Genomic DNA, 12,692 nt, shown 5'->3' on the forward strand with positions numbered 1-12,692 from the left:
TAAGTCGTTTTAAGTACACAACTACAGCTGAACCATATTAACTAAGTCGTTTTAAGTACACAACTACAGCTGAACCATATTAACTAAATAGTTTTAAGTACACAACTACAGCTGAACCATATTAACTAAGTAGTTAAGTACACAACTACAGCTGAACCATTTTAACCAAGTCGTTTTAAGTACATGCCCGATTCCAATGAGAGTTATCCGAGACCTGAGCATTAAAATGTCATGTTATTCTTTCTCCAGATTACTACACCTAAATTCCCGAGCTAACACGCAGATCCCAAATGGTGTCCATATAGAGAATATGGGCTATTTTCCTTCAGATAATTATTGAAGTTGGTGCAAAAAGAACCATACTTTTTGTCAGAAAATCACCTATTGACATAGCAATACATGTTGCATGTTCAAGTTCAACATGCATAAAGATGGCAATAGGGTAGGTGAATGAGGGAGAGAAAGAGGGAGAGAAAGTGGGAGAGAAAGGGGGAGAAAGGAGGAGAGAGGGAGAGCAAGGGAGAGAAAGAGGGAGAGAAAGCTGGTATACATGAGGACAATCTGTGGAGGTGTCTGAACAAAGGTCAAAGGGAAGTCATGGAGAACAGGCATTATGTGGGACAGTCTTCAATGGTATGGTATCTGGAGTAGCTATACATGGGTGTTTATTTTGATTGTACTGTATGCATGTCACACGCACATGTAGGTGGTATGTTTGTATGTCTGCATAGTGTGTTTATTGCCAGGTTCATTAGTTTATAGGTTTATGAGTGTGAACTGAGCATGTACAGTACACAATATGTGGTTGTATACATGGCTTGGTGGTACATGTGAGTATGATTGCGTGTGTATTGTGCTGTGCTCTGTTGTGAGTGCCGCCCATAGAGGCTCCAGTCTCACGTAAGCTTGTGCAGAGCGAGGAGGACGGACAGATAGCCTGGTGATAGACTCCTCCCCCCCCCCCCCTTCTATAGTGGCATACGGCCGACTGCATGCCAGTCCAGACTCGTCCCACATCACTAACAGATCAAACTGCTACTGTCTCAAACAAAACTTAGCCACTGTTTTCTTTTCTCTCTCTCAGAAGTGGGGGGTGAGGGGGAGTCATGTACCTACTTCCCAGAGTATTCCCAAAAGGGTTGTTTGTATTCTTGGTTGGTGTGCTCAACAGGTCACAGAGAGGTAAGGCTGAGTCAACTCAGGTTAAGTATGTGGCGTTACGTTAAAAATGTTGTAGACCTCAAAGGTGCGTGCATCACATTCCTCAATCCTGGCTTTCACTGATTTCATTGATTTGCCAAGTCCGAAACAAAGTTAAATCCACTGACAGAATACGACAGAATAGCCTTGAGTGGAAATCATAAAAACTTCTTCATTGTCATCCTACGCTCAATGACTACTCTCTGGAAGACAACGCTGACGCTTGCAGAGCTCTACAATATCAAATGCTTGAATAACAAATGGATTTTGTTAAAGGTAGACTCAGCGTTATGACGTTGCAACAAGCAGCACCGCAGATATTGCGATGATCCCAATGCAAGACTTTGCTCTCACACAGTCACACAGGGTATCTGTGCATGTGCGCGGGTTCGCTTCACGCTGCTACAATGTGGTAGCTACGGCACCAAAACAGCGAAGTTTAGCCTTGCGAGTCAATACTTTTAGTTGTTGCGGAAATTTACCCACTACTGCTGTTTATTACTTTGTACATCGCTGAGTGTACCTTTCAAGCTAAAACTTGAATCAAAAAGGCACCAAGAAGGCTGGCTATACTCTGCGCTGCTAAAATCACGTAGCCAGAACCCTTTGATTAGGAACAGGGACAATGAGTCCAGACTATAGTCTCACCCACTTTCCTGTCTTGAACACAAGCTCACTGCACAGCCCAGAGAGAGAGAGAGTAAGCGACAGAGAGAAGGAGAGAGAGTGAACGACAGAGAGAGAGCCAGAGAGACAGAGAGAGCAAAAGAAAGAGAGAGAGGGGGAGAGAGACAGTGAGAATAAGGGGGAGAAAGGGAGAGAGAGAAAGAGCACCTTCAACCCACAGTACATACTGTAGCCAGACTATTATTCTTTTGATTTTACACAATACACAATTCACACTGGCTGGTCACTTCTTAGCCTGGTAACTACCTACACATATTGACAGAAGGAATTTCATGACTTTTCCATGACTTTTAAACAAATTTCCATTACCAACAATTGGCAGCGTCTATGTATGTACACTCAGTGGCCAGTTTGTTAGGTACATCTAGTACCGGGTCGGATTCCCTTTGCCTCCAGAACAGCCTGAATTCTTCAGGGAATGAAAATGTTGCTCAACTGGTATCAAGCAACCTAACGTGTGCCAGGAAAATATTCCCCACACCATTACACCACCACCATTGTCACCAGGCAGGATGGGGCCATGGACTCATACTGCTTACGCCAAATCCTGACTTTGCCATCAGCATGACGCAACAGGAATCGGAATTTGTCAGACCAGGCAATGTTTTTCCACCCCTTAATTGTATGTTGGTGACCACCTGCCGAGTGGAGCTGCTTCTTCTTGTTTTTATCTGACAGGAGTGGAACCCGGTGTGGTCGTCTGCTTCAATAATAGCCCATCCGCTACAAGGAAGCACGAGTTGTGTGTTCCGAGATGCCGTTCTGCACACCACTGTTGTACTGCGCCGTTATTTGCCTGTTTGTGGCCCACCTGTTAGCTTGCACGATTCTTGCCATTCTCCTTCGACCTCTCATCAACGTGCTGTTCTCGGCCACAGGACTGCTGCTGACTGGATGTGTTTTGTTTGTCGCACCATTCTCTGTAAACCCTAGACACTGTCGTGCATGAAAAGCGCAGGAGGACATCCATTTCTGAGATACTGGAACCGGCACGCCTGGCACCGACGATCATACCGTGCTCAAAGTCGCTTACGTCACCCGTTTTGCCCATTCTAACATTCAATCGAACAGTAACTGAATGCTTCAATGCATGTCTGCCTGCTTTATATAGCAAGCCACGGCCACGTGACTCACTGCTAGGAGCGAAACATTTTAATTGAACGTGTCAGCCAGATAGCCAGATAGCCACTCACAAAGTAAACTACCGATCAATGTCCATGGTGCTGAAATTGCAACATGTCTATGCAGCTGCATGACTATCAAATCGATGATAGGCTTTCTATGGTGCAATGGCTCAGCTTTGCTTTAGCTAATGGATAAATGTTTATTGGTAGGTCTATTTGGTCGTCATTTTCTCAGCTTAAGCCTAACATTTCACAAAGATATACAAGGTGTCGCAATGTTGCCATTTTTAGACTGCTGGCTGGTGGTGATAATGCAATTACTTTTTCAGTAATTCATGTTGGAAATTTAAACACTGCAGATTGTCAAATACATTTTCCATACAACAGAATACTAATCAGGTACCAATATATTTTTTAGAATATACAGCTGTCCTGTATAGGCTACCTGAACGTGCAAGACTTGAGCCATCCTTGTGCTCTCTCCCAGCCCCAGATAGAAAGTTGTTGTGTGCAAAAACAGTCTATTAATACCAAAAAATACAGTCAGTCCACCCTCAAAACACTAGCGTACTAGGGATTGTTTCATTATGCAGTGTACTATCTATAGCTATATACTGTATTTAGCTGCTATTTACACTACCGGTCAAAACTTTTAGAACACCTACTAATTCAAGGGTTTTTCTTAATTTTTACTATTTTCTACATTGTAGAATAATAGTGAACACATCAAAACTATGAAATAACACATATGGAATTATGAAGTAACCAAAAAAGTGTTAAACAAATCAAAATATATTTATATTTGAGATTCTTCAAATAGCCACCATTTGCCTTGAAGGACACATTTGCTAAGCACTTGTTGGCTGCTTTTCCTTCACTCTGCGGTTCGACTCATCCCAAACCATCTCAATTTGGTTGAGGTCGGCGGATTGTGGAGGCCAGTTCATCTGATGCAGCACTCCATCACTCTCATTCTTGGTAAAATAGCCCTTACACAGCTTGGAGGTGTGTTGGGTCATTGTCCTGTTGAAAAACAAATAATAGTCCCACTAAGCCCAAACAAGATGGAATGGCGTTTCGTTGCAGAATGCTGTGGTAGCCATGCTGGTTAAGTGTGCCTTGAATTCTAAATAAATCATCAGAAAAGCACCCCTACACCATAACACCTCCTCCTCCATGCTTCACGGTGGGAAATACAAATGCGGAGATAATCCATTCACCTACTCTGCGGTTTGAATCAAAAATATCCAATTTGGACTCCAGACCAAAGGACAAATTTTCACCGGTCTAATGTCCATTGCTCAAGTTTCTTGGGCCAAGTAAGTCTCTTATTCTTATTGGTGTCCTTTAGTAGTGGTTTCTTTGCAGTATTTCGACAATGAAGGCCTGACACACAGTCTACTCCACAATGTCTGTTATTTGAACTCTGTGAAGCATGTTTTTGGGCTGCAATTTCTGAGGCTGGTAACTTTAATAAACGTATCCTCTGCAGCAGAGGTAACTCTTCCATTCCTGTGGCGGTTGTCATGAGAACCAGTTTCATCATAGCACTTGATGGTTTTTGCGACTGCACTCAAGGTTCTTGAAATGTTCCGTATTGACTGACCTTCATGTCTTAAAGTAATGATGGACTTTCGTTTCTCTTTGCTTATTTGAGCTGTTCTTGCCATAATATGGACTTGGTCTTTTAACAAATAGGGCTATCTTCTGTATACCGACCTACCTTGTCACAACACTACTGATTGGCTCAAACACATTGAGAAGGAAAGAAGGCACACCAGTTAATTAAAATGCATTCCAGGTGACTACCTCATGAAGCTGGTTGAGAGAATGCCAGGAGTGTGCAAAGCTGTCATCAAGGCAAAGGGTGGCTATTTGAAGAATTTCAAATCTAAAATATATTTTGTTTTGTTTAACACTTTTTTGGTTACTACATAATTCCATTTGTTTATTTCATCCATATGTGTTATACAATGTGGAAAATAGTAAAAAATAAAGAAAAAGCCTTGAATGAGTAGGTGTTCTAAAACTTTTGACCGGTAGTGTAGGTCCTATTTATAAACTTTTTAAAATAAAAATTACACATCAAATAGACTTACAACGAGAAAAAATGTAGTCGGCTTGAGGATAAATTCAGCCACTATTTATTGTTGAACTCAGCAGGTTTTGTCTGGCTAATAGCCTACACAAACAGGCTGCAATATTCAAGGTAAATTAAATTAAGCATAAATCAAATTAAATCCAACTTGAGAGGCTCCCCTGGCCTGTAGTTCCAGGTTGTGGCCCCGACAGTTTTCTATAGTGAGTGTTGCCAACTCAGACAGTCTGTCCTAAGACATTGTGCATTATATGTCCATTGCACTGCACACAATTTAAACGTAGTCTTGAATGATGAATGCCATGATCTACCAGAGATAAGGGGCAGTTAATACTGCAACCACACAACTCAAATGCCGGTTCACCAATATGAACCAAAATCAAAAAACGCTTTATTTGCTCAAGCTCTCCAGAACTGTTGTCCGCTAAATATGATAAACTGTTTGCATCTGCTAATTTATTAGCTGTCCAGTATCCAGACAACCTGTCTTCAGAGCTTCCTATAGGGAATTAAGGAGAATGAGAGGCTCAATTAAAGATGTTACAGAACTGCTGAATTTGAAGCACTCCTCCCTTCTGCCCTGTTTCCCTGATGTTGCTAAGGTAATCAAGCTGTTTTTAGCATCCCTGTAACTGTCGCTTCTGCGGAGAGATGGTTTTCTAAACTAAAACTCATCAAGAACTACCTAAGATGCATTAGGTTCTTGGTCTGATATGCCCTTTTGAACATCTGAGTAACCTCCACTCATTGCACTGGCACCGTCGTAGTCTTGACCACGGCATTTGTTCGACGATATTCCCCTTATACAACCAGTTAAAAAAAAAAATCAAGACTTGGGGCACTTTTTCAGGCACATTCCTGAAGCCCAAGAAACAAACACTTCGCTTCCTAGTACATATGGAAATTAAAAAAGTTCACGAATTAATTACTTTCTGGAGGGTTACTGTCAAGATTATTTATTACATAAAACATGTTAGACATCGATGACTGGCGCATGGGTCCCCAGAGCTTGTGCCCCCCCCCCCCCCCCCCCCCGTGGGGGCTGTGGGGGTGTCCGGTATGCCAGTGCATGGGGTCAACCCCCAATCTGGAGAGCTACTGGGTGTGCAGACTTTTCATCAAGCCCTGCTCAAACACATCAGAGACAGCTCATCAAGCCCTGCTCAAACACATCAGAGACAGCTTATCAAGCCCTGCTCAAACACATCAAAGACAGCTTATCAAGCCCTGCTCAAAAACATCAGAGACAGCTTATCAAGCCCTGCTCAAACACATCAGAGACAGCTTATTAAGCCCTGTTCAAACACATCAGAGACAGCTTATCAAGCCCTGCTCAAACACATCAGAGACAGCTTATCAAGCCCTGCTCAAACACATCAGAGACAGCTTATCAAGCCCTGCTCAAACACATCAGAGACAGCTTATCAAGCCCTGCTCAAACACATCAGAGACAGCTTATCAAGCCCTGCTCAAACACATCAGAGACAGCTTATCAAGCCCTGCTCAAACACATCAGAGACAGCTTATCAAGCCCTGCTCAAACACATCAGAGACAGCTTATCAAGCCCTGCTCAAACACATCAGAGACAGCTTATCAAGCCCTGCTCAAACACATCAGAGACAGCTTATCAAGCCCTGCTCAAACACATCAGAGACAGCTCATCAAGCCCTGCTCAAACACATCAGAGACAGCTTATCAAGCCCTGCTCAAACACATCAGAGACAGCTTATCAAGCCCTGCTCAAACACATCAGAGACAGCTTATCAAGGTCCGGTCAAGCAGCTCATTTCTAAAACGTGGTTTGTCAGAGGGGGACTGGAATAAAAGCCTGCACACCCATTAGCTCTCCTGGAAAATGATTGACCAACCTTGATGTATAACATTGCAACATTACAACCAAATACGTTTCATGCCTTTTGAAATAATTAGCTCATTCAATACATCAAAGATCAAATGGCTATGGTAGGCAAAAAATTATTTATTCAGCTGAAGCAAGCCCAAAAATGTTCTTCAGGAAATGTACCTTTTCGAGATTAGTCATATTTATCATAGCTACCTTAGACGTGTTTATTTTGCAGGCAGACTAACTATTGAGTTGCAATGTCCCATACAGTGTATGCCCAAATCAACTGGAAGTATCTACAAAACACGTTTTGAAGCCAAATAATCCAAAAGAAAGGCTACATTAAATATTTTTTCCTAAAATTACTGTTCGTGATTCACAAATTATTATTTTGATTCACATGATTTGATTCACCGTGATTGACCTGAATCCCAACTAATACAATGGCGAAGTGAATTGTTCATTTTGTCAAAAAGAATTGTCTAAATGAATCATATGAATCGTTCAAGAAAGTTAATCAACTGTGTATGGCCTTATTTGCTAGTGTCAGTGGAAAGCTTTTCGGGAAATGACTAGCGGACTAAACTCGACTTGAGTTGAGTCTGCTAGGACATGACATGACAAAAACATGAATACATGCTAATAATAGCTAAACAGTTATCTAGAGTACAAGGTTTGTTTTGAATTGGCTACCTAGTTATTAGTCTGTTCTCTATCATATTTTAAAGGCTTACCTGCCTCTCTCTCCTTGAGCAATGGCCAACACGCCTCTCACTCGCAGGTGATGTGCGCAAACACAGACGCTCTAAAGTGTCATTCCAACCCTGGCTGATATGTTGATTTTTATTTAATTTATCAAATATATATTTTAAACTGTTTCTAAAGAAATGACATTAACAGAAATTATGACTTTAGGATTTTATAACTTTCCAAAACATTTCTGCCCATAGGTGACACAATAACACTAATCTGCCCATTAACCAAGGCAGCTTTGGGTGTACAGCCAATACTAAATAATACCTGCATTGCACATTCAGCGTGAGGAGACCGATTCATAGCATTGTTTGTCAGTTGGTCTAATGTTATGCAGGTGGCTCACTCTAAGAGGATACTAAATCATGACCCCTGGGGTTACAGACTAAACAGAAGACTGTAGATTTCCCTCTGAGTGCTTATAGTCTAAATCAGAGAGGGCCAGTATACTGACAAATACCTAGTGAGTGGGTGAGTAAGTGAGTGAGTGACTGAGTGAGTTAGTTAGTTAGTGAGTGGGTGAGTGAGTGAGTCAGTTAGTTAGTTAGTGAGTGAGTGAGTAAGAGAGTGAGTGGGGGGGTGACTTTATTTTCCTCTGCATTCCATTGGAGCCTGGCTGTTTCCTTTAGCTCTCGGAATGACTAAGTCCAGGAAGAGAGGCGTTGACGAAGCCTTAATTCAATACAACATCAAGCTTTAAATAGGACTTTTCCTGTTAGGAGGTCATGGTGGTGGAGGTGAAAACAGACTGGGTGGGTTTCGAACTCCCAACTCCCAACCACGGGTGGTTGAGGGGTCCTCATGTCAAGATGGGCACCAAGAACACTGGGCACAGAAACTCCTAGAAAGCCCATGTACTGTAGGTGGTGGCTGTTTAGAGCTGGGTCTATTCAAAGCGTTGGAGACTGATAGCTGCCAGAAGGGAACTACTGTCCACAGGGGCAACATAGTTGATAGCTGCCAGAAGAGAACTACTGTCCACAGGGGCAACATAGTTGATAGCTGCCAGAAGGGAACTACTGTCCACAGGGGCAACATAGTTGATAGCTGCCAGAAGGGAACTACTGTCCACAGGGGCAACATAGTTGATAGCTGCCAGAAAGGAACTACTGTCCACAGGGGCAACATAGTTGATAGCTGCCAGAAGAGAACTACTGTCCACAGGGGCAACATAGTTGATAGCTGCCAGAAGGGAACTACTGTCCACAGGGGCAACATAGTTGATAGCTGCCAGAAGGGAACTACTGTCCACAGGGGCAACATAGTTGATAGCTGCCAGAAGGGAACTACTGTCCATAGGGGCAACATAGTTGATAGCTGCCAGAAGGGAACTACTGTCCACAGGGGCAACATAGTTGATAGCTTCCAGAAGAGAACTACTGTCCACAGGGGCAACATAGTTGATAGCTGCCAGAAGGGAACTACTGTCCATAGGGGCAACATAGTTGATAGCTGCCAGAAGGGAACTACTGTCCACAGGGGCAACATAGTTGATAGCTGCCAGAAGGGAACTACTGTCCACAGGGGCAACATAGTTGATAGCTGCCAGAAGGGAACTACTGTCCACAGGGGCAACATAGTTGATAGCTTCCAGAAGAGAACTACTGTCCACAGGGGCAACATAGTTGATAGCTGCCAGAAGGGAACTACTGTCCACAGGGGCAACATAGTTGATAGCTGCCAGAAGGGAACTACTGTCCACAGGGGCAACATAGTTGATAGCTGCCAGAAGGGAACTACTGTCCATAGGGGCAACATAGTTGATAGCTGCCAGAAGGGAACTACTGTCCATAGGGGCAACATAGTTGATAGCTGCCAGAAGGGAACTACTGTCCACAGGGGCAACATAGTTGATAGCTGCCAGAAGGGAACTACTGTCCACAGGGGCAACATAGTTGATAGCTGCCAGAAGGGAACTACTGTCCACAGGGGCAACATAGTTGATAGCTGCCAGAAGGGAACTACTGTCCACAGGGGCAACATAGTTGATAGCTGCTAGAAGGGAACTACTGTCCATAGGGGCAACATAGTTGATAGCTGCCAGAAGGGAACTACTGTCCACAGGGGCAACATAGTTGATAGCTTCCAGAAGAGAACTACTGTCCACAGGGGCAACATAGTTGATAGCTGCCAGAAGGGAACTACTGTCCACAGGGGCAACATAGTTGATAGCTGCCAGAAGGGAACTACTGTCCACAGGGGCAACATAGTTGATAGCTGCCAGAAGAGAACTACTGTCCACAGGGGCAACATAGTTGATAGCTGCCAGAAGAGAACTACTGTCCACAGGGGCAACATAGTTGATAGCTGCCAGAAGGGAACTACTGTCCACAGGGGCAACATAGTTGATAGCTGCCAGAAGGGAACTACTGTCCACAGGGGCAACATAGTTGATAGCTGCCAGAAGAGAACTACTGTCCACAGGGGCAACATAGTTGATAGCTGCCAGAAGGGAACTACTGTCCACAGGGGCAACATAGTTGATAGCTGCCAGAAGAGAACTACTGTCCACAGGGGCAACATAGTTGATAGCTGCCAGAAGGGAACTACTGTCCACAGGGGCAACATAGTTGATAGCTGCCAGAAGGGAACTACTGTCCACAGGGGCAACATAGTTGATAGTGCCAGAAGGGAACTACTGTCCACAGGGGCAACATAGTTGATAGCTGCCAGAAGGGAACTACTGTCCACAGGGGCAACATAGTTGATAGCTGCCAGAAGAGAACTACTGTCCACAGGGGCAACATAGTTGATAGCTGCCAGAAGGGAACTACTGTCCATAGGGGCAACATAGTTGTGCAGCCCAGAGGGAGTCTGGGTTTGTGTGTGGTAAACGACAGTGAGATGAGAGGATAAACAGAGCGCCAGAAACAGGATAAATCATCACTGGCAGTAAACAACCTGGTATAAACACCGGCTCCATGGCCCCGAACAACACAACACAACATAAACCCGTTAGAACTTTGACCCAGTTCAGTTGAAAGTTCAGTCTGCTTTGGACTCCCTAAGACCTGTATCAAGCATCTCAGAGAAGTGTTGGTTTATGATCAGTTTTACATCTAAGATCCCAATGAATAAGATTGCAAGGACGAGGGATCTGATGTTAGATCAGTATTCCTACTCTGGGATGATTGATACATAAGGCCCCTGATCCCAAGTCAGATTCTCCTCACTCAAAGTTAGCGTGAGACCGAAATCTGGACTGTACATTATTATTATTATTTGGGGGGGAAAGTGGGAATACATTTGGATTGAATCTACTGTCTTGTTACAATGATGTTATGATTTTCCATGGAGATGCATTCTGATAGTCTGTCTGTGTTGTTATTGGTTGACAATGATGCTGTGACTGTCACTGGTAGAAAAGAGTTACTTCTGGGAAGGATGTTGTTTGACGGAGGAGAGAGTGAGGTAGTGTTGGCCCAGTCTAACCACAGATGTCCCCCCCCCCCCCCCCCCCCCCCCCACAGTCCCCGGGTTAGGGACATACTGGGCTACTGTACCTAGATATCAGCCCATAACAGAATAGTCATCATTGAACAATTACTGTAATAGTGAGGCAATTGAGTTCAAGTTGAGTTCAACTGGGTTGAATATAATTTGATATAATAGAATTCGGATAGCATTGGAATTGGAATGTTGAAATAACAGGATAGCGTTATGGTATACTGTAGGTCTATCATTATAAGCCTGGCCCCAGATCAGTCTGTCATGTTTGGTAAAACAATTACGATAAAGGGAGCAAAAAAATCACAAACTGATCTCTAACCAGACGAGGGTAGCAAAATGTGTATTTTTATTTTATTTAACCTTTGTTTAATTAGGCAAGTCAGTTAAGAAAAAAATCTTATTTACAATGACAGCCTGCCGGGGAACAGTGGGTTAACTGCAAAATTCCAGTAACTTTCTGAAAATCCCCAGGGATTTTCCAGAATCTCCAGGATTCCAGGATGTTAACAGAATGTTGCAACCCTTAACCAGGCTAGTATGTCATGGTGAAGTTTAGCGCCTTAGAGTCGAGTTAAGTTTTTCTGTATACAATGTTATTAGGTGCTACCACTAACAGGCTAGTGTGTGTGTGTGTGTGTGTGTGTGTGTGTGTGTGTGTGTGTGTGTGTGTGTGTGTGTGTGTGTGTGTGTGTGTGTGTGTGTGTGTGTGTGTGTGTGTGTGTGTGTGTGTGTGTGTGTGTGTTTGTGTGTGTGTATATGTGTGTGTGTGAACACGCGTGCGTACGTGCCTGTGTGTATTTGTGTGTGTGTTACCTGTAGATTACTCCATGTTGGTGAAGGAACATGAGGGCAGACGTGACCTCGGCGGCGTAGAAGCGAGAGCGCGCCTCGTCAAACTTCCTGGAACGCTGGATCTGGAACATAAGGTCTCCTCCGTTCACGTACTCCATCACAAAGAACAGACGGTCCTGGAGATGGAGGGAGAGGAGGAGGAGGAGAGACAGAGAGAAAGACAGTAAGACAAGAAGAAGTGTTACATCTTTTTCACCCATGATTAAAACAACCACTATAAAGACCAGAGATTAGTTGTACTGTGTGTCTCAAAGAATAAAGAGTTAATCAGATAATCAGTTAATCAGATCGCATTGTGGAAGTAGACTGTTACAATTATCATGTAGCTATTCAATTCAGCTCAATAAAGATTGACCTGTAGTTCGACAGTGTGACCCTCTGAGTAGAACCAGTATTACCGATCAATTAGAGCATATTAAACCAGCCTTAACCCTGCATTAACCCCTCCACACTTCCACCTTCACAAATAACTGTGGTCCTTACGGTCAGCAATCAATACCTGCCCCTAAAACTAAGCCCCCCAGCTACAGTACTGTATTACTGACACCCCACCTACAGTACTGTATTACTGACACCCCACCTACAGTACTGTATTACTGACACCCCACCTACAGTACTGTATTACTGACACCCCACCTACAGTACTGTATTACTGACACCCCACCTACAGTACTGTATTACTGA

The 12,692-nt window shown here is 43.6% G+C and overlaps 1 protein-coding gene across 1 annotated transcript in view; it reads right to left on the reverse strand.

Annotated features, from left to right (window-relative positions):
- Positions 1-12,692, reverse strand: part of LOC129828793 (protein kinase C epsilon type-like) — a 150,508-nt gene that overhangs the window by 27,038 nt on the left and 110,778 nt on the right. The window contains exon 11 of the mRNA XM_055890003.1: positions 11,970-12,124. Coding sequence (XP_055745978.1) covers positions 11,970-12,124 — 155 coding nt within the window. The remainder of the gene's footprint in view (positions 1-11,969; positions 12,125-12,692) is intronic.

The sequence above is a fragment of the Salvelinus fontinalis genome, chromosome 30 (assembly GCF_029448725.1).
Source record: "Salvelinus fontinalis isolate EN_2023a chromosome 30, ASM2944872v1, whole genome shotgun sequence".
NCBI classification, from domain to species: Eukaryota; Metazoa; Chordata; class Actinopteri; order Salmoniformes; family Salmonidae; genus Salvelinus; species Salvelinus fontinalis.